This window comes from Onychomys torridus, chromosome 13 (assembly GCF_903995425.1).
Source record: "Onychomys torridus chromosome 13, mOncTor1.1, whole genome shotgun sequence".
NCBI lineage: Eukaryota > Metazoa > Chordata > Mammalia > Rodentia > Cricetidae > Onychomys > Onychomys torridus.
In genome coordinates, this window is record NC_050455.1 from 69,205,568 (window position 1) to 69,228,637 (window position 23,070).

Below are 23,070 nucleotides of genomic sequence, written 5' to 3' on the forward strand. Positions count from 1 at the left end.
AAGAGGGAGGGAGGAAGAAGAAAGAGAAAGAAAGAAACAAACAAAAATCTAGCAATAAAATGACTCCTAATGACATTCTGCTATACTCATAAATCAGTGCCTTGTTCAGCCATCATCAGAGAAATGTCCTTGTGCAGGAGTGGGAACAAATACAGAGACTCACAGCCAGACATTATGTAGTAAGAGACCTTGAAACACTCAGCCCTAAACAGGATGTCTCCACCAAATCCCTCCCCTCAGGGCTCAGGGAACCCCAAGAAAGAAGAGGCAGAAACAGAGTAAGGGCCAGATGACAGCAGGGAAACAAGGCCCTCTAAGTCAACAGGATCGATGCACATGTGAATGAATTTGTGTAAATTTGTGTGTGTGTGTGTGTGTGTGTGTGTGTGTGTGTGTGTGTGTGTGTTATACATGTGCTTATGCATGCAGAGAACACAGTGTACACCAAGGCAACTTCCTTGTTTTCATGCCTGTACTCATTTTCAGTTCCGGTTTCATTTTAAGTGTGTTAGCTTGATTTCAGGCATGGGTTTGTTCTTGAAGTGCTTTCTAATGTTTTGGCATGTAGGACTTACTTGTGTCTAGATATTTCCGTCTGAAACTCGTTCATTGTGCATGTGGGCAGTGGGAATGAAAAGCCCCTGTTTGTTTCACTTCTTTCAGTCTTGAATTTGGTTGCCATATTGAGAGCTGAGAACTGAGCTATTTTTTAAGGTTTTTGTGGTTTGTTTGTTGATTTTGCAATAGCAAAATTTGTTTGCATCTGAGAGAAAAGAAGGATGAATGATTATGCTGTGTACATGTCTCTTAATATTTGATTTAGCAGAAATCTAAAGGAGTTAGTGAGCACATTGGCTCATCTTCAAATCCAAGAAACAAGCTTGTGGTATGCTGTTGGCTCTTTAATTATAAACTCACTAAAGAAAATTTTTTAAAAATTTTTTAAAAATTTAAAAATTTTTTAAAAATTTAAGCATATGGAATTTATTTCAGAATTATAAGATAGGTTCCATATTTTTATTATTAAAAACCACTTTATTATAATGAACTCACAAATAAAAACATCACACAAGCTAGATTAAGGGAATCACTCAAACATTTGCCCAGTCCCAAAGACTACCTCTCAGTGAAATAGAATTAGAATGGCCATTCTAAAACTATTGAGTTTTGCTTAGGGCTTTGCATTTTTACTATTAATTACAATTTTATATACTTATTCACTGACCTAGACCAGTATCTGTTCTAGACTATCTTCTCCTTGACAATTCAAGTTCTATTAGGATAGGATTTGGTACAGCTTTGTTCACAATATCAACACTGCCTGTAGTAGTGCTGGATACAAAGGAGCTGATCAAAAGAATTGTGTTATTCACCCTACACGCACTTTAAAACTTTTCATGAGTATAGTGCTCAGTTTCAACAAAATGTTCCTTTTTTGTCCTCCTGGGCACTTATCCTCTACCCCAACCCACCGTGTCCTCCTCTACCTACTCCTTCCAGCTTCCTTCCCGCCTTCTTGTCTCATGTGTCCTACGGGTCTCCCCACATTCCTCAGCACCTCTCTCTCCCCTCTTGTGGACTTTTATCTAGTTTCACAGCCTGTGCAATTTTATTCTAAAATGTACTTAAAAAACAATATTAAGCATTTTTTGTCTTACCAATGACCACATTTCTATAAAGTAAATCCCTTCAAAATAGTAAGCTCATTTTAAAGGTCTTCAGTATATACTGATGACAAGCCTGCCGATCCAGAACTCCCAACTACCTTTCCAACACCATGTCTGCCTCCATGCCTTCATGCTTCCTGCCATGACAAAAATGAGCTAAACCTCTGTACTGTAAGCCAGCCCCAATTAAATGTTTTCCTTTTGTAAGAGTTGCCATTGCCATGGTCATGGCATCTCTTCACAACAATAAAATACTGATTTAGCAAGTAAAACATGCATTCATTTATTCATTTTGCATTTATATTCCATACAATTATGGAATGCTGTCATTCCTCAAATCTACCCACTGTTATGGCTTGTGGACTGGAGTCATTAGCAACACCTCAGTATAACTTTACTGGACCCATCCTGGAACAAGGGTCCTCCTCTCCCTTCAGCTCTACAGACTCACTAGGAAGTCTCTAGGTGGGAAAGGGGCCTACATGGATCAGCTAAAGAACAGACACTCAGATCTTCAATTCTGAAGTCACATGTTGAAGACACCTGAGCACTTCACCCTCTTGCATAGAGGGGATAATTTTACCTGTTGTATTGCCTCTGATCAGCTAACCAAAAAATAGCAAACAAAACAACCAACAAATCATATAAAACTATAAAGAGAGAAAATATCTGAAAGAGATACACCATTATCAGCCATTGAAAAAACACTGGGTGAGCAACCAGAAACTATCCTGCAATCAAACACCTCAGAACTTTCACCATCAACTGAGTGGCAGGGGAATAATCAACAGAGCCAACCAGCAGCATTCCAAACAACTAAATGGCACAGGGAGGAGCTGCAGCAGCAGGCAGGCTACTGCTACCCCAAGTACAGGTGCAGAGGGCCCTAGGCAGAACACTTTGTGACCGACCCCTCCAGAAGGAGGGGCTTACACACAGCTGCAGCTCTGCAGGCAGTGAGCTGGCAACACACTTACTTACAGGACTCATGGGAGTTAAGTCACAAAACTCAGCAAGGTCTTTTACCCAAAGTTCAATGATACACAGCAACACCATATATAAAATAAAGTCAATTTATCCCACTCATTCAGCTATGAAAACGAGATGCTAAGTATTAAATAATACAGCGTAACTACAGAAGTATTTTACCAGAGGAGCCCAGTAGGTGTAGAGGTAGCCAATTTTCAACGCTGGTACAAACTGTGAGCAGGACACTACCAGAAAATAGAGATTCAAGAAAAACTTGAACTGTTCATACAAAACCTAAAAAGAAATACAGAAATTACACAATCTCTCCAAGAAAAATGTTTTAACACTTCAGTCAATTAAATTCAGCAAAGCATGCAAATATATTTCCAACAGTGAAAATATGCTGATTCAGAATAAATTAATTACTTCTAACATTGGCTTTCCAAAGGTATGCTGATTAACCCAATTGTAAGATACAATGTTAAAGATAACCAGGACTTTCAACTACATGAAAAGTACACTTCCCTAACAGTTTTACTTCTTTCTGAATGGCGTTCACACCCACATCACAACAGGTAATACCCTTCTGCTTTAAGCAAGAGGCAGCTCTTACAAAGGAAAAACCTAAATGTCTAAGATTTATGAAACAGGAAAAAATAAATATTTATGTAAAATATAATAACAGTGTGCTTTTTTAGATTTAAAGATTCTGAGCTTTACAAACATGAAGTGAACAAGCCAATGGATCTAAGCACGACTACAGAATATTTGACTTACTAGCTCTCAGAGTAGAAAAAACATGCACTTGAAAACATGTACATAACAAACCAGTGTTCAGAAAGACAGCAGCCTATATACTCGTTAGTAGTATTAGTACTTGGTTTTTGACATTATTTTCAAATATGAAATAAATTGCATCATTTAATATATTTTCAGATTGCTGAAACTGAAAGGTTTTCCTTTTTTTTTTCCCCTTTTTAATTCAGATCAAGTCTTCTGGAGATGAAGATAGTAGTAGGCCAGCATACATGAGGCCCTAGGTTTAATTACAATATTGCAAAAAACAAAACTAATAATTTTAAAAGGCAATTGGAGTTATAGTTAACAAAGAATAATTTTAGCCATGTAAGGTTGTGCACACCTTTAATCCCAGCACTCAGGAGACAGAGGCAGGCAGATCTCTGCAAGTTAGGAACCAGCCTGGTATACATAGCAAGTTCTAAGACAGTCAGGGCTACATAAAGAGACTCTATATAAAAAAAAAAGAAAAAAGAAAGAGAAGAAAAGAAGAAATAATACAAAAAATAGTATTTTCAGGTAAGCTTGCAAAGTTGTAAAGTGTAAATCTCCTTGGATGCCATTCCTTGTGCAAGGTGGAAGACACAGCAATTTCAACAAGAGAACAATGGGTTAAATGGTGAATGTTGGCTTAAAGAGCTAGAACCAGTTTGCACATACTGAAGTTACCTGCATCATCACATAATTCTGCATGTAACAAAAACAGTTACACTCGAAATATGTTTATATCCATAATCATGCTCAATTGCTGTCTAAAAATGTTTTGAATTATTTCATAAATTAATCTCAGCAGGAAAGAAAGCTCTTTTTCTTCAGCAATTTCTGTAAAATCTCAGCACAAATTATATCTATTAGCAATTCAGAAATTGCCATTTGTGCTAAAAATGGCATAGAATTCCTACTGTGTAATTACTAAATGTTTCTGAACTACTACATTTTAGATGAAAAGACTAATTTCAGAGACTTGATAAAGAAGAAAATCATGCACACAGTAACCAAGCACTGTGCAGAGCCATCATCAACAGGTATTCTCAGCATGCAGCCAATGGCTTTGGGAATTTATACTCATCAAAGTTGAGCTACACTGCTAGCTTTAACTATGACCAAATACTTTAGGATATACTCAATGACCTTGGTGACCTTTAGGACAATGTACCATCCTTAGACACTTAGTATTTAATACTTTATACTTTAAGGAGAAAACAGGAACTTTGTTCAATAATATGAGAATATTTATCTGACTGAAAATGGTTTATATTTTACCGTCCTGATAAGAGATCAGTCTTTTGATTATAGAGTCATTAATCCCACATTTTAATTAAGAAGCACATTATATATTAAGCCTATTAATGAATGGTTGTGGACCAGGGATGGAGAGAACCATTATGGTTCAAAAGAAACTCAGCATAGTTACTTAAATAAATATATAAGATAAAGCAACTTTTAGTTCACATAATCAAGAGCTTTTCTTACAAAATAAAAAACCAACAGCTAAACTTTGCCAGCATTTTGTTACAGAAATGTAAGATATATGATTGAATTTTTTTCTACAGATCAATCATGTTGATTTATCAGCTAAGAATCAATGATTAGAAAGAAAACAAATTCCTGTAAAATAAAAGACACATAATATCAGCTGCCTTTACATTCATAAAGAAACATAAACCTATTAAAATAGGAAATGATATATAGAAAGTAAAAAGTAATCCACTATTACAAATTCATAATAAATCCAGTTTTATAATTTAATCAAAAGAATCAGTACCAAAAAAATTAAGATACTTAAACTTCAGTATTTAAATTTAACAATATACTCAATTACAGCTAACTAATGAGTTAATGTAACAAGGCCTGAGATTAACAGCTTGATATAGAAAAGAGCATCTATAAATAAATACATAGAAATATCGTTAATGTGAACAAATTATGTACTTCCTTTATAAATTCCTTGGCAGAGTTCAATATTACATTCTACTTTTACCTCCAAACAAATTTCAAGTGTCCCCAAAAATTATGTTTTTCCTGATCATTTATCTTTTCTTTAGTATTTTTATACTTTTATATTCCCATAACATAAATGTTTATAAAAACTGAAAGCAATAATCAAACTATATTTTTTTTAAGTAGATAGAACCAGGAAAATGCAAAGAAAGTCTTTAGTAACCACTTGAAATGGGAAGGTGTGAGATGGAAAGGCTCTGGTGTGAACAGACAGTGACATTAACAACCAGTCTCTACATGCTTCTTCAGAAGGCAAAGGAAGGTAGCAATCTCAATCATACAAATGATACTGAAGACGATGATCTTACCCCAGGTATAAAGGTAAATACATTGTATTTCTGATTTTTTATAGAATTCCTAGGATGTTTTTCTTCACACTTCTCTGGACATCCAAGCCATACTGTTCGAGCTTTCAGTTCTTTCTTTCTTTGACAAACATTTATCAGCCAATCACAGCAACTGCATGAAACAAAAGATATACATACATGGTATATGCCTTTTTTAAAAGGTCTAAATTGATTCTACATATTTAAAATCAATACTGATTGTTTGTATTCCATTACCCTGTGCTTTTTTTCTTTTCTTTTTTTTTTTTTTTTTTTTTTTTTTTTTGGAGCTGAGGATCAAACCCAGGGCCTTGTGCTTGCTAGGCAAGAGCTCTACCACTGAGCTAAATCCCCAACCCCTACCCTGTGCTTTTTAACATTCTATTATAGTCACGATTCTTGAACATTGACTCTGGTACAAGAAGACCTCCCACTGACAATCCAATACAGAATCCAGTAGCCACAGATGAATATTTTAATTAATTTAACCTGACAGCTCAGAGCTTCAGCTATGCTTCAAGAGTTCAACAGCCACCTTGGTTAGTGACTTCCATGAGACATCAGAGATCAGAAGTCCCATTACTGTAATGAGTCCTAGAGAACACTACCTATGGGTCAGATACCTCAAGTGAATATAGCTACTTATGAACACACTACTTTTCAGCATTCAAAATTCAGCAGTAATTCCTCAGAAATGCAGTTACAAAGTTTTGTTCTACAACAAATAATTAATCTGCTATATAAATATACAGAGACAGATCTAAGTTAAAGCAGTACATAAACAAAGCCAAACATTTGAAAAATACATTAAAAATTTAGGGAATGTGTCATTGCTGATCATGTCACTGTGCACAGACAGAATTATCTAGTTGTTAGAGAGCAACTATCAAGTCCCACTACTACACAGAACTCAACAAATACACGCATGATGGGCTGGAGGTGTGCAAAGACTGAAGCTTCCTGACAAATCCCACTGAATCACACATGATTTCAGTGCTCAGAGGAAAGGGCATATCCCTCAAAAATATTTTTTAGAAAATATTTAAAATACTTGGGTATGGTGAGTCATACTTGTAATCCCAGCACTTTAGAGGTTGAGACAGGACGACTGATACCAAAGTACAAGCCAGACTGTGGAACACAGTGAGTTCCAGGCCAGCTTGTGTTACAGCATGAAACCCTAACTCCTACCAAAAAGTATATGTGAACCTTATTGACTTATAGAACTAAGGGAAAAAATTAAATTATGGGGAATTTTTTAGGGCAAAGTAATATAAGCGAAACATCAGAAAACACTGAAAAATAAGAGGGATAACCAAAGAAGTCTCAGGGCGGTAGTGACACACGCCTTTAATCCCAGCACTCAGGTGGCAGAGGCAGACAGATCTCTGTAAATTCAAGGCCAGCCTGGTCTACAAAGTTACAGGACACACCCAGACACCTTGCAGATTAAGGATAACACTGAAGCCACTGACCTCCATTTATTAACAGTAGCATGCCAGCTAAGCATTTTCATTTTCACAATTCCATTCAAGCTGGAGCAGTACCTACTTCTCAGGAGTGGCTCTGTGCAACATTTTTTGGCCTCCTGAAATTCATTTAGCTCCCTTTGAAGATACCTTAAAATTTGTGAGCCTGAATGTAGCCATGATGAGATCATTAGTTCTGCTCCTTGTGAGCTGCCTGTTTTTTCTTTATGGTTCTTAGTTGTTCTTTTGCAGAGCTGCCAGCTTAAGTCATACTGGGATCAAGAAAAATGGGTCTTGGAGGTTCATGTTCCTGGAGTTGTGTCCATGCCAGTAGATGCCCACACGCTCCAGAAGAGAATTTGCCATCACTGCTGCCATTGTTGATGTTATAACAGTGATGACCACTGCTACTACTGTTTCTGGATTGCCATTTCATAATTGGTTATTACAGCTAGCACAGTGGAGACCCCGGCAGCAAAAGTAGCTACCACAGTTAATCTTTCATTCTATTGGGCATGACAAATTTAAATCAATAGTTATATACATTTCAATTGGCTTTGAAAGTTATAAATTTACAAATTCAAGTTCCATTTGCCTTTGGGATACCATCTTACAAGGACTCCAATTTGCAATAGGGCTCGTTAAGGAAGGGAATGGCTCAGTTGCCTTTAGCCTACTGGCTATGGGTGGGTTAAGACTTCTGTTGGTCTTTTCTGTGTCGAACACACAGATTGTAAGCCCAGCGCCACTTAGAGATCTTTGGCAACAGTTAACTCTGTAGCTCTCACAGGATTGAGCCTGTATGATAATGAGTATTTGGAGACCGGTAATACCTGGGGGGCACTCACCAACCTAAGACAGAATGCCTGTGTGGCCTGGACAGGTGTCTCCATGATGGGTAAGGTGACCTGCTGATGTCCCACGCAACCTAAGTTAGAAGCTCATTTTCTAGTAAAAGGGGGGTACCTGTAGGGCCCTGGCCCCCATCTTGGGTAACTGTTGCCTTGCTTGCTGACCTCGACCTTGATATCCTCCCCTATGCTAATAATTCCCTTCGAGATTCCACCTTTCTGAATGCTTAAGGGGAGTTCCTTGTCTGTGTATCCTGCATATTAGGCTTAACAGCTTAGATGCAAGATTGTAAAACATCAGAAGCAAACTTCTGCCCTCTGGGGTTCTCCCATTGTGCTGTAAGCTTGTATTTAAGACCTCCTCCCTCCTTCAATAAACAGCAATAGCAGTAACAATGTCAGGACACTGGGAAGTAGATTAAAAAGTGGCAAATGAGTTAGCAGACCCAAAGAAACAAATTCCAAATTGGCAGTGAGCAGAGCAGAGAGGTGGCCAGCCCACTTTACACTGCAAGGCTCCAAAGGCTCAGAAACTGGGCTGAAAAGACAGCAATTTCCTAGCAGTCTGCTAATAAACTTGGTGTGGTAGCGCACTCCTGTAACCTGGCTCTCGGGCAGCTGATGCATCTGGAGTTCCAGGGCAGCTTTGCCTACATGAGAGATTATGATAAAGGAGGAGGAGAAAGAGAAGGGAGAAAGGACGGGGGGAAGGGAGAAAGAAAGGAGAAAGAAAAATGGGTGTGTGTATCTGTGTGAGAAACATTTCAGTGTCAGCTTCTGCGGCCTGAGGTGGCAACCATGAACTTGTCCATGCAGGTGTTCTGTGGATTTTAAGTCTGATGTAGGAGGAGGGCTGCTGGCCATTTTCTTCCTCTGAAGATAGTGATGGAAGTTAAGGTAGAGCAGACAAGGGAATGCACCCATTAGGAGTTAATGCAGCCTTGAGTTTTAGGAGTCTGTTTCTCTCTGTTCAGCATTTGTATAAATACTTCAGCTGCTTATAGGCACCACGTGGGCCCTAGGCTTGGCTTAGGTAGAGGCTTGGGTGAGTAATAAAAGATGTCCAGTCCCCCCCCACCAAAAGTTCCAGGACAGCCAGAGCTATACAGTGAAAACCTCCAAAAACCAAAGAGAGAGAGGGGGATGGAAGGAAGGGGTCTCCAGAAGAAGTAACTGGGTATTTCCTTAATAACATTTCTATGTATCCTAAATTACTGACTATATAGAGAACACTTTCAGACTTATACAATGCCTTATGCTGTCAAATCTAGTAAGTAAATCCAGTAATGCACAAAGTAAACTTTTCCTTAAAATGTTTTGGAGTCAGCTTTTCATAAATGCCTCTGCAATCAAAGCAGTGTTCTAGCATTAAATAAAATATATTTACATACCAAGAATCTTTTTAAATTTATTCATAATTAAATAATTGTCAAAATATAGACCACTTCTTTCCTATTATTTCCCACAAGTTAGACTACTATACTTATTGCAAGTATCTTTGATTACCATGACCAAAACAACATAGTATTCATGTCATCTTACAAGATCAGCAGTTTCCCATGCTTCTATACCCCAAATGTTTTACAGATTAACTCAAAATGCAGGAGCCATTTAGAACCAGGAATAATCCCAGCATCTGATATCCCCCTTCTCCTCCCTTCATATGGAAATGCCATTCCTGGCTCCAGTTTTCTAGAGACAAAGTGATTTTTGATAACAAGTGAAATGTAAATCTCGTGAGAAAGATCATCAGCCCAGATCAGAGAAATAGATAGATCAATGCCCCTCACAGCAGTCTACAGGAAGCTGTATTTACTCACATGAAAGAAATTCAAAATTGGAAAAAATAACCATAATAACAAACATTTTAGCAAGACATTTTTAAGTCTTCAGGTTAGAAATTTTGTCAAATAAGAAATCTGAAGAAACCGGTTTTGGGTTGGGGATTTAGCTCAGTGGTAGAACACTTGCCTTGCAAGCGCAAGGCCCTGGGTTCAATCCTCAGCTCAAAAAAAAAAAAGAAACCGGTTTTGAGCCATGAAGTACCTCCTCAGCCTGATACTAAAAGTAATCTTAAAATGAGCCTTAACTACTCACAGGATGAACAAGCAACAACATATCAAAACACTTAGAACTCACTAATCTTAGTTCTAATCAAACTGTATTAAAATATTCACTACAATTTTCTTCCTGCAATTAATTTTATACATCTGCTGTGACAAACACAGCATATAATTCTGTATATGTATGATTCAGAAATAAATAATTCTGAATGTAAGAATGCTTGGCATTCAGAAAACAAAATAACAAACATTCGAAAACTGAAAATATATAAGCAATAAAGAATTGGGTCCATGCTGATTGCTCAGTATGTAACTTGACTCTCTAAGGACAGTGTTAATTCTGGAGGAGACTCTGACCAAACAACAAGATGGTAAGGATCTCAGCTTACACATCCCACAAGGCAATGGGACATACACTAATGCCCTATCAAGCTGTTAGCTTTTCCCATGGGATCACAGTTTATTTATATAAAGGACTTTATAAGCACATCTTTAGATTTTATTGAGCTGTTTCTATATCCTTAAACCTGGGCCCTTTTTCTGGTGACATATACATTTTCAAATATATTCTTAATATTTTCCATGAAGAAAGCACCATATTACAAATAAAATCTAAACACAGCTATATATTCTTTGTTTTTTTTTAATCTGTAAAAGAGAAAAAAATTAAAAATGTGTTGACTAGTGTATTTACCACTATGTTAAGACAGAATGTTCAGGCCTCTGGCTTCTGCAGAATGTGAGAGAACCAGTGCCTCCAGTTTCTGTGGAAGCAAACTGTAAGCAGGACTTCCGTCCAGTGGTTCTCAAAGGTCAGTGCAGGGCCTGAGCTTTGCTTCCAGTGTGCCCAGAGTCCCCTGGGAGTCTGGAAGATTGGTTCCAGTGGTCTCTGGTGTCACTATGGTTATGAGGTTTTCATCTTGAGGTTCTAGCAGGAACCAGAATCTGTACTGCTGTGGCCCCAGAGGTCACTTTGGGCCTGCAGCTCTAACCATCATCTCCAGAGAATAGACAGACTACACTGGGCATACAGTTTTGTATCCTGTCTCCAGCACATGCATGGACTCCACAGGATATCTGATTACCTTGGTGTTAAGTATCCAGTCCCAGCCTTGGTCCTGTTGGCACATAGCCAAGAGAGGACCACTTCATCAATCTATACCACAATCAACACCAAGTTTTATCAGTCCCCTAGATTAACTTCATGCAGATATTCCTCTAGGGAGAGACACAGAAAAGAGGATATCTTAAAAGGTTTCAAAGAAGTCAAAACAAACCCATCCAATGAACTCATAAAACATGACAAAGTCAACACAAAAAAATGTAACACAACCACCACCCAGATTCATCACCAACTGACCAACTCCTCTAGAAGGGAATCCAAAACCAGAGAGCTGAAATATCTGAGAAAGAATTTAAGTTTTATTGTTCAAAGAATTAATTATCAAACAAACAGATGCAGGAATTAAGAAAATCTGCCCAAGACCTTAACAAGACAATCTTCCAAGTGAACCTAACAATAAATTGAAACTGAAGTTCAAAATATGGAGGAGAAATAACAAGAAGATTGAAACATTGAAAAACAATCAAACAGAAATAACTGAAATAAAGGAGATGTCAATCAAATAAAAAAACCACAACAGACATTATCATTAACAGACAAGACCATGAAGAACAACAAATTTCAGGAAGGGAGGACACAGTAATACAGAGACATATATAAGGGAACAAGGAACAAGAATGCTGTTTCCAAAGTGTGTGATGCATTCAAGAAGCCAAACCTGAGAATTCATGGAGCTAATGAAAAATTGAATGGAAAAGAATTATCAAATTAACAGAAACTAGGCTTCCAGATACAGGAGGTAATAGAACACCAAACAGACACAACTATTAGTGAAATTATTAAGGCCACTCCACATAGTTAAAAGGGAGATTTATTTAGTGGCGTAACTTACAAATGAAGGGATAGGTAGGTTGCAGGGTCTGGGAAAGGTGTGGCGCAGTCCGGCGGTGTTCTCTGGAGAACTCTACTCGGTCTACCTCCAGCGTCCAGGGTCCTAGAACCAAGAGAGCCCCAGCATCTGGAACTTGGGTCTCCAAAGTCCTCTCCCAGCCCTGCCTTGTGGGCGTGACCATTACCGAAGCCTCAATGGGGGTTGGAACTTCCAGGTCAAAGCTGGAATGGCTACCCACTACACATAACCAGTGAAGAAACTCTCCACAACATACTAGTCAGGATGTCAGAGATATAAAGTTAAGAAAAATCCTAAAATCAGCATGAGAAAGATAAGAACTCACATACAAAGGCAGAAATATTAGAACTACCAGACTTTTGACAAGCAAGCACAAAAGCTAGAAGAGCTTAACATGAACTACTCCATGTGCTGAGAGGAAATGACTGAACCAAGAACACAGATAGCCTGCAAAGCTGCCTTTCAACACTAATGGAGAAATAAGGGCATTTGAAGAGAAATACAAGTTAAGGAAACTCATAACAACCAAGTCAGCACTCCAGAAGGTTCTTAGTGTAATACTCTAAATAAGGAGATGAAAGGCTTATAGAACTAAAGATAAACAAACTGGACTTAGGAAAGAAGCAACCATGTCCAAAACAGCAACTTCGTAAGCCCACAAAACTAATGCAGGGAAATGAAAAGAAGCGCCAATAGTCCAACAAAACAGAACATCGCCTAAAAATCTTATAGAAAATCTCCCCCCCCCCCCTCTCATTTGTTTGTCTCGAGACAGGGTTTCTCTGTGTAGTTTTGGTGCCTGTCCTAGATCTCACTCTGTACACCAGAGTCTTGAACTCTGTAGGCTGCCTCTGCCTCCCACGTGCTGGGATTAAAGGCGTGCCCCACCACCTGGCAGCAAACCCTTCTCTATAATAATAACCTTAAGTGTAAAAGGCCTCCATTTATCATTGAAAAGATACAGTCCAGCAGGCTGTGACTAGGTAAGCAATTTTTCACCATCCTTCCTGTCCCCCATTTCTACATCACCCCAGCCCTGTAGCAGCCTGCTTGCAGGTTCCCCTCGGTCTACCCTGGGGACAACACTGAACATTGGTGCAAGCCAGCTTTGCTTCATCCTGTAGACTGGAGACTCCCAACCTGTAGTTGTGACGTCTACAGGGGCAATGTGTCAGACATCCTGCATATCAAATATTTTCATTACAATTCATAACAGTAGCAAAATGACAGTTATGAAGTAGCAATGAAGTGATTCTATGGTTGGAACCACCACAAAAGGAACTGTATGAAAGGGTCACAGCATTAGGGCAGTTGAGAACCACTGCTGTAGACCCTCCCAGCCCATCCTCATTTCTGTGTCAGCCGCTGGTGCCTGGAAACGCTTTCTCCCTGGGAACCCCAGTGGCAACACCAGGCTGGGAATCGCTAAGTGCCGCTCACTGTCCTTCCTACCCACCATCCCCACCTCTCCACTCTCACTCTCAGCCTGTAGCCACCTGTTGGCAGGTGCCCTGCCTTCGACCTCACACCCATTCACTGGAGACTCTCAGGACAGAACCAGGGTCCCCTAGCACTTTAATCTGTCTCCCCAAAAATATTCTATCTTACTGCAACCTACTCGGAGGAGCCTCTCCTTCCAAAACACCCCCAAATCCCTAGAGACAGCACCGCTTGGTGTGGACAGGTTCCCTTTCTCAAAGCCCCTCTTTTCCTTTTCTCCTAGCCTATCTCTAGTCCTCCCTGTCATCCACCAAAGTACAGAAGCACTTGTTACCAGGGAACCCACAGAAACCACACTTTCTAAAACCCAGAGAAGCAACAAGAACCACAGAATGGTACATCCATCCAACAAAGAGGAGACCAGATATCAACACCTAGAATCACAATCACCCTAACTCCTCCAGCTATCTAGAAACCAGTGCAGAAACACAAACGTGAACAGCCAGGACAACATGCCTCCACAGAAACCAGTAACCCTACTACAGTAGGTCCTGAGAAATGCACTACAGCTGAACCACAAGACAAGGACTTCAAAAAAAAAAAAAAAAAAAAAAAGAGCAATTATGAAAATTATGAATATATTCAAGGACCTTGAATAGGATATGAATGAATCCCTTCATGAAGTCTGTGAAAGCACAGGGGAATGGAATAGTGAAAATAGTTCAAGACATGAAACTAGAATTAAAGAAACAGAATGACTAGAGAAAACCCAAACAGAAACACAATTAAAAATGAAAAAGTTAGGGGGAAAACAAAACCTCAGCAGTAAATCTCACCAAGAGTATACGACATGGAAGAGAGAATTTCAGGCACTGAAGACAAGGTAGAAAAAATGGATGGTTCAGTCAAAGAAAGTGTTAAGTCTAATACAATCCAAGTATTAAACATTCAGGAAACCTGGGAAACTATGAAAAAATATCTATAAATAAAAGAAATAAAGGAAGGAAAAGAAACCCTGGTCAAAGGCACAGAAAAGATTTTCATTAAATCAGAGAAGAAAATTTCCCCAACCTAAATATAAACCTTGTGCCTATTAAGGTACAAGAAGCATACAAAACATTAAATAGACTGAAGCAGAAAAGAAATTCCCCTTGGCACATAATAATCAAAACACTAATCATACAGAACAATGAAAGAATATTAAAGCTGGACAGCGGTGGTGCATGACTTTAATCCCAGCACTCAGGTGGCAGAGGCAGGCGGATTTCTGTGAGTTTGAGGCCAGCCTGGGCTACAGAATGAATTCCAGGAAAGGCACAAAGCTACACCGAGAAAACCTATCTCATAAAAAAACAAAACAAAACAAGAAAAAAAAAATATTAAAAGCTACAAGAAAAAAAAAAAGACTAAATAACAAGGAAGGCCCACCTGAATAATGAAAACTTATTCAGAAGACTCTGAAAGCCAGAGGGCCTAGATAAATGTTCCACAAACTCTGAGTGACCACAAATGCCAATCCAGACTACTATAACCAGCAAAACTATCAATCACAATAGATGGAGAAAGAAAAACATCCCAAGATAAAACCAAATTTAAACAGTATCTATCTAGCAATCCAGTTCTACAGAGCATGTCAGAGGAAATTTTCAGTCTAAAGAGGTTAACCACACACAAGAAAAATAAGAATAATCTCAGACTAGTAAATCAAGGGGGTTGGGAGGGGACCATAACAAAGTAACAGGAAACACTCCTCATTGACAACTCTCAATATCAATAATATCAACCCTCACATATATGAAAAAAGGGAGACTAACAAACTGGCTTAGAAAACAGGAGCTATTCTTCTGCTGAATCCAAGAAACACACCTTCCATCAAGGATAGACATCACCTCAAGGTAAAAGGACAAAAAAAGACACTGCATGCAAATGGACCAAAGGCAAGCAGGTACAGCCACTTTAATATCTGACAAAATAAACTTCAAACCAAAACTAATCAGGAGAGATGGGGAAGGACACTACATACTCATCAGAGCAACAATCCACCAGAGGACCTTGTAATTCTAGACCTCTATGCACCAAATACAAGGGCACAGAAGAAATACTACTACAGCTAAAATCACATATTGACCTTCACACAGTGATAGTGAATGACTTTGATACCTCGATCCTGCCAACAAAACAGGTCATTCAGACAAAAACTAAACAGAGAAATGCTAAAGCTAAATGACATCATAATTAAATGGACCTAGCAGATACTTACAATTCACCCAAACATAAAAGAATGTATTTTACTCTCAGCAGCTCATGTTACTTTCTCCAAAATTGACCACATACTTGAACACAAAGCATGTCTCAACACAGCTTTAAAAAATTTTTTTGAAATAACCCCTTGCATCCTATTGACCACCCTGAACTAAAACTGGCTGGCTATCCACTAAAGAAACAACAGAAGGCATATAAACTCATGGAAACTGAACAACTCACTTTTTGAATGATCATCAAAAAATGTTCTGCGAGAGAAAAAAAAAAACAAAAAAAAGCAAAAGAGAACCAGAAATCAACAAAACAAAAATCAAACATCCTGAGAGGAGCAAAGCGTGACTCATACAGTATTCCACTGAGAACACTCAGTCAACCTAGACATACTGATACATGAGCTGAGGATGTAGTTAAGTTGGTTGAAACTTGCACAAAGCCTGGAACCAGATGCTGTGGTCGTTTGAATGTAATCGGCCTTCAAAGCTCATAGGGAGTGGCACTTTCTGGGAGGTGTGACTTTGTTAGAGTAGCTGTGGCCTTTTGGAGGAAGTGTGTCACAGTGGGGGTAGGCTTTGAAGTCTCCTTTGCTCAAGTCTTGATCAGTGTGACAATCAGTTTACTTCCTGTTGCCTGTGGGGTCAAGATGTAGGACTCTCAGCTACTTCTCCAGCACCACATCTGCCTGCATGTCGCCATGTCCGACCATGACTACACCTCTGAATTGTAAGCCAATCGAATGTTTTCCTTTATAAGAGTTTTCGTAATCATGGTATTTCCTCACAGCAACAGAAACTGTAACTAAGATAGATGCCCACCACTGCTAAATCTAGGTGTGGTAGTACAGGCCTATAATGGCAGCATTTGAAATATGGAAGGAGAAGGATTAGAAATGGAAGGCTATCCTTGGCTACACAGTGAGTTGGAAGCTAGCCTGAGATTAAAAAAAAAAAAAAAAAAAAGACCTTGTCTCAAAAAATAACAACAACAAAAAGGAAATCAAACAGCTGAGCATGGTGGCTTATGCTTGTAAATTCAGCACTCAGGAGGCTGAGGACAAAGGATGGCCACAGGTTCAAGGCAAGTCTGGGCCTCAGAGTGATTTCTAGATGTTCAACCTGAGCTACAGAGTATATACTGCCTCAAAATAATCCACATCAGACAAACCAAGACTTGAAGCATTCTATATAACTTATTTGTACTCCTCAAAATGCCTAAAGACAAAAAATCAGAACTGAAAAACTGGCCCAGATGAAATCAAAGTGGAAAGCCACATCACCTAGATGCTACAAGGATTCCAAGGACCGAGGGAAATGGACCACAAAGAACACTGCTCAAAAACAGACAGCACTGAATATGGACATGAATATACACAAAGTACTGTAACAATGTTAAATTTCATTATTTGGTTACTGGACTGTGACTACATAAGAAATTACTCTTTTCTTAGGAATACTGGAAAAAACAAACAAACAAACAAACAAAAAAAAAAACGGCCAAATGGTGGTGGCACACGCCTTTAATCCCAGCACTCGGGAGGCAGATCTCTGTGAGTTCGAGCACAGCCTGGTCTACAGAGCAAGATCCAGAACAGGCACCAAAACTACACAGAGAAACTCTGTCTTGAAAAACAAAACAAAACAAAACAAAAAAATACTGAAAAGAACAAGGAATACTGAAGAACTGAGATTTAAGACAAAATGAAGTAACATAGTTCAAATGATTTAAAATAATAGCAAAAAAAGGAAAAACTAAATGTGGCCAAATGTTTAAATGTAAGCAAATATTTGAGAACAACAACAACAACAAAAATCAAAGCAAAAGTCACCCTGGAGTCATCTGTACATTTACTACATGTCCTATAGATTTAAATTTAATTCAAGGGAAACAATTAAAAGTAAAAGAAAATAGACAAAGACACCAAAAGTTTTCAAATAATCCTTGAAAGGAAAAAAACAACCTAACAATCTAGCAACATTCATTTTGTAAAGAGAGTTGTAAACTTCTATTACCAGGAATGTTAAACAGGGCTCACTACTGACCTCACACGTTAGACAAACCACAGGATGATGGTTGTGAGAAAGCTCATGCTGGTGTAAACTTAGAAATAATGTCCTCAAGTGACTGGTGGTGGTGCATTTCTTTAATCCCAGCACTAGGAGGCAGAGCAGATAGGTATCTGAGTTTGAGGCCAGCCTGGGCTACACATTAAGTTCCAGGACAGCCAGGGCTACACAGAGAAACCCTGTTTCAATAATAATAATAATAATTATTATTATTATTATTATTATTATTATTATTTATTAATAAAACTCTTGAAAAGCAAAAATTATCCAAAGTGATACCTACAAAAGAGCAACAACAAAAACCCACAGTCCCTGATCTGCTGAAGAAGGTAATCTATAATTAAATATGTACCCACAAAAAAAATACTCCAAGTATATTGGGATTCCGGCTATTTAGCCTAGATTTTTTTTTTCTGTAAGTCACAGACAACTTCTAAAGGGATAATGACAAGAAAGATAGTCAAGATAAATTTGTTTGTTCTACAAGCTTTACCCTCCTTCACGGACCAAGGTTAGAAATCCAAGGGCGGCAAAAGTCCTGACATAAATATTGAACTACAGAGAGACAGTAAAAGCCATTAATCGTTTGACAGGCTCTGCTTAGCTCCAGGGAATCACTCATTTGTTGGATATGCCAGCCTGTCCCTGGAGTGCCAGGTGACTCTGTGGCATCTGAACTTTCCCCTACCAGGCTCCAGTAAGGCAGTCAGAGCAGGTTAACATTGCACTAGGAAAACACTTGGAAATCTGAAAGTTTTAACTTGGTAATTTGCTGGGGAAACAGAAGAATCTTATTCTCAGTCAAAGCATTAAAGCTGAATAATGCACATAATTACACTGTTACTAAATTATAATTTTAAAGTTCATATCTAGGAAAGGAAATGTCATTTACATTGATACAGCAAATAGAGTTAATTATACTATGCATCAGCAACAAAATTATTAATTTTCTCCAGGTTTTAAACATTAAATTTCACACAAAATAATAAATTGTGTTTTCCTTTTCAGATCAGCATCCTCTGATGTGGATTAATGTTGTCAGTACACTCCATAATGAGGACATTTTCTTTAGATTTCATACCAACATATATTGATACATCTAAGCAACTAAATTTCTATACATACTCTTTGTGCACATGATAATCTGGTAGCAACAGATGACAAACCTGGTACAGAGGAACTTCCATCCACCACAGACAAACCACTCTAGTCCTCTTTTTCTTCGTGTAAGCCTAGCTCGAGGTAATGTGTGGTAATCACTTTCATCATTCTCAAAGCCTTCTTCAGACATCATCAGTGGCATTTCATCCAAATGGGCAGACTCATCCTCCAGCTGGTACCTAGTTAAAGGTAAAAACAGAGAGCTAAGTAGTCTTGTTACAGTGTGTGTCATCTAGGATAATGTCGGGCCAAGTTTTACAAATCACCTGTGGTGGTGCAAATGGGGATGGCCTCCAAAGACTCATGTTTCAATGCTCTGTCCCTTGTTGGTGGAACTATTTTGGGAAGGATTAGGAGGTGTGTCACTGGAAGTGTGCTTTGAGATTTCAAAAGTCCATTTCTGGCCCAAAATCTCAATCTCAATCTCAATCTCAATCTCTCTCTCTCTCTCTCTCTCTCTCTCTCTCTCTCTCTCTCTCTCTCTCTCTCTCTCAGCCTCCAACCTGCAGATCAGATATAATCTCTCAGCTACTACTCCAGTCCCATGCCTGCCTGACTGTTATTAGGTTCCTGGCCATGATGGTCATAGACTCACCCTCTGAACCTGTAATCAAGCCCCCAACTAAATGCTTTCTTTTGTAAGTTGCCTTGGTCAAGCTGTCTCTCTCTTCATAGAAATGGAAAAGTAATTAAGACATCACCTTTTGTTTTTCTCAAAACTAAGCTACCTTCACCTGAGGCAAACCATTGTAAACAACAAACAAACAAACGAAAACAAAAGCAAAACAAAACAAAAAGTCTTACATAATGTTGGTTGACTAAATGACCAAGGCTTGTTTTCCTGTGTCTCAGCCTTTTAGTCCCAAATAAACACAACAGAGGCTTATATTAATTACAAACTGTTTGGTCTATGACTCAGGCTTATTACTAACTAGCTCACTCATCTTAAATTAACCCATTTCTATTAATCTATGTATCGCCACATGTCTTGGGACTTTACCTGTTCCATTACATGTTGTTTCTCAGGTAGCGCTGAGCATCTCCTCTGACCCTGCCTTCTTCTCCTTGTCTCTCTTCTTGGATTCCCACCTGGCACTATTCTGCCTCATCACAGGCCATAGCATTTTCTTTATTAATCAATAGTAGCAACATATATTCACAGCCATCCCACAGCAAAGGCTGTCTAAAACTTAATCACTACATTCAGCTTGCTAAGAAAATAACCAGGAATATTACTATAAGCCAAAAATCTACATCTCTAAGATATATTACATAACTTTATAGTCACCAAAGTTCTAGAAAGTGACTAGTGACTTTTGGAAAACATAGTTGTCAGTTGTCTGTACAATGAGGGGTCTGGGCACCATCCCTGGGTGTGTTGTCAGAGATGACAATCATGCTATGTCCCATGTATTCATGTCTCTGTCATTCCCTTTGCTAAACTAACACTCAATGAAAAAAAAAAAGATCTCAACAACTAGCATAAGTTTTCAAGCTCAACAGTCTCTCAATATGTGTGCATAAATGTGTACATGTACATGTATGAGTGCATGTGCCTGTGTCTGTGTGTATACACGTGTGTATGCATGCATGTGTGTTACTGGGGACTGAACCTAAGACATCGTACATGCTAGGCAAGTGCTCTACCACTGGGCTATCACCCAACCAGTACTCTTCTTCAAAGAAAAGCAGCCTAGCATCCATACTGTCAAGTCACTGTTCCCAATCAAGATGCAATCCAACACTACCTTTTAATAACAATCAATTTTTCAGAAACCATAAAGATTCATCAACTGCATTTCATTTAATTTTACAATGGGCTTCTATGGAATGCATCATCTCCATTTAAAGTTAATGAAGCGGATCTTCATTATTGAAGTTGCTATGGTCAAATGGAAGTCATTCAAGCTGAACTCCCACCCCTTTGTCCCAGATCCATACAAAAGACAAACAGGACCAGTAAGAACCCATGAGTACAACCAGATACAGAGTAAATTTATTCTCCACATAAAAGAGAAGCAGCATTCCAAACTGACTCAGCTGGCAAGGTGTAGAGGAACATGAAGCAAACACGGAGCCCCAAGACAGAGAAACTATATTTATAAAAAGCCAAAGGAAACACCTATCCTGACTCAAAACACAACTCCCACTTCAAAGAGATGGTTTGTCTTGAGTCAAACAGGAGTGACCACTGTCCAGGAACAGTGATTTTGGCTGCTCATAAAGGTATGTTCCACCACAGAGGCAGATACATTAAGATTGTAGTTTTATGAAATGAAGAAGTCACAATCTTAAGTCATTGACCAAACCCTGGGAGACCACAGGTAGGCAACACAGGTAAAATCTGCTGCTAGATGCTATCTCATGCTTAGCTTTTAGACTGCTGGAAATCAGTGATCAGCTAAGTAAGCATTTTAAAGGTCTTACCTGATACAAGGCAAGTTAAGGCAATTAATGTAACACAATATATACACATAGGCAAGTGTTTCTAATAACAAGGGAAACGGCCTCAGGAATTAAAAAATGAGAACATGAAATCTTAAAAGTTTCTGCCAGCAAAGGAGAACAATCAGCAGTGAACACAGCCTACAGGATGAGGATGAGCTTGCTTTTGCCAGCTACACTACAGACAGGGTTGTCTACACTACAGACAGGGTTGTCTACAATACATAAAGAACTGTAGACATCACACACATGCAGAGAGAGAGCATACTGCCATTTGACAAATGAATGAACATATGAAATGAACACACAGTCCTCAAAAGCAGAAACGCAATGCTCTGTATGTACTTTTAAGTGTCCAACATTGTTAGCCATTCAAAATTACTTCAAGATTTCATCTCACAGCAATCAGAATGGCATGAGAAAAGATACAATAAATGATGTGAAGAATGTGGGACAGTGGAAGTTGTATTCATTGCTGGGAGGGGTGAAAACTACTTCAGACGTTACAAAAATCAGTATGTGTGTATGTAGACCACAATGGAACTTACTTCATCTGGAAAAGAAAAATGAACTTTGTAGGAAAATGCATGGAATGGGAAAGTATTATAGCCCATGAGGCAACTCCAACAAAAACTGCATGTTCTCTTATATAAGTGGGGACAAGTATGGAGGCTGTGATGCTAGAAAGTGGAGCATGAGAGGAGAAAAGAGGCTGGGAAGCGGGAGAGGGCAACAGCAGACATCAAAGTGGGAAGAGGATAAGCAGAAGGGCACAAATGGAGGACTAAACCTGTTCAAGATCAGTTGGCGCTGGGTCTGCAGCACCCTACCACTCCATAATCTCGAAGCTCTAGCCAGTCAGTCAGTTTTGCAGAATCTTGAACACAGCTATGGCTTTCCTTGTTTTCTGGAAACTTTAGTCTATGCCAGACAGAACACTATTCCAACAAAACAAAATATTCTCAGATGAAGAAAAATCAATCAGCAGCTCCACCCTAAAAGAATGCCAAGTAAGGTTTCAAGATAAAAAACAGTATCCAAAGGACATTCCGAATTGTAAGAGCAAGAAACAACAAAAAAGTGATCTTCAGAAATATGCAGGACTAAAGGTAAAACTGGCAGCACTGTGTGGTTGAGTTTCCACTGTCAGCAAACGTGAAGACAAACGGCAGCCATAGAGTAAGGCGGCACAAGGTCCACTAGTTTACATGAGTGTTAAGCTGACAATGTTCAAGGAACGCTGTTAAGTTAGCTATTGACAATGTTCAAGGAACGCTGTTAAGTTAGCTATTGACAATGTTCAAGGAACGCTGTTAAGTTAGCTATGGATACTGCAACCCTCAGAGTGGGGCTTCTCAACAGGGACATAATTTACATGGTGACCACATACTCCTTCTTGTGAAGTGTTGTCCTGTGCATATAAAATGTATGCACACCTAGTTCTAGGTACTAAATACCAGCAGCATCACCCCTTGTTTTGACAATAAAAGTATCCCAACAATGCCTCTGTGCAGTGTCAAAAAACTTCTGGAGTACAAAAATCACTTCTTCAAGGAAGTACCTTAAATAAAGGGATATGTACTGT

At 38.8% G+C, this 23,070-nt stretch overlaps 1 protein-coding gene across 5 annotated transcripts in view; it reads right to left on the bottom strand.

Annotated features, from left to right (window-relative positions):
• Atp9b (ATPase phospholipid transporting 9B (putative)) overlaps positions 1-23,070 on the bottom strand; it is a 230,947-nt gene that overhangs the window by 193,947 nt on the left and 13,930 nt on the right. For all 5 annotated transcript variants that reach the window (XM_036204413.1, XM_036204417.1, XM_036204414.1 and 2 more), the window contains exons 2-4: positions 19,046-19,219; positions 5,744-5,894; positions 2,817-2,930 (exon numbers count right to left, since the gene is read on the bottom strand). In XM_036204413.1, coding sequence (XP_036060306.1) covers positions 2,817-2,930; positions 5,744-5,894; positions 19,046-19,219 — 439 coding nt within the window. The remainder of the gene's footprint in view (positions 1-2,816; positions 2,931-5,743; positions 5,895-19,045; positions 19,220-23,070) is intronic.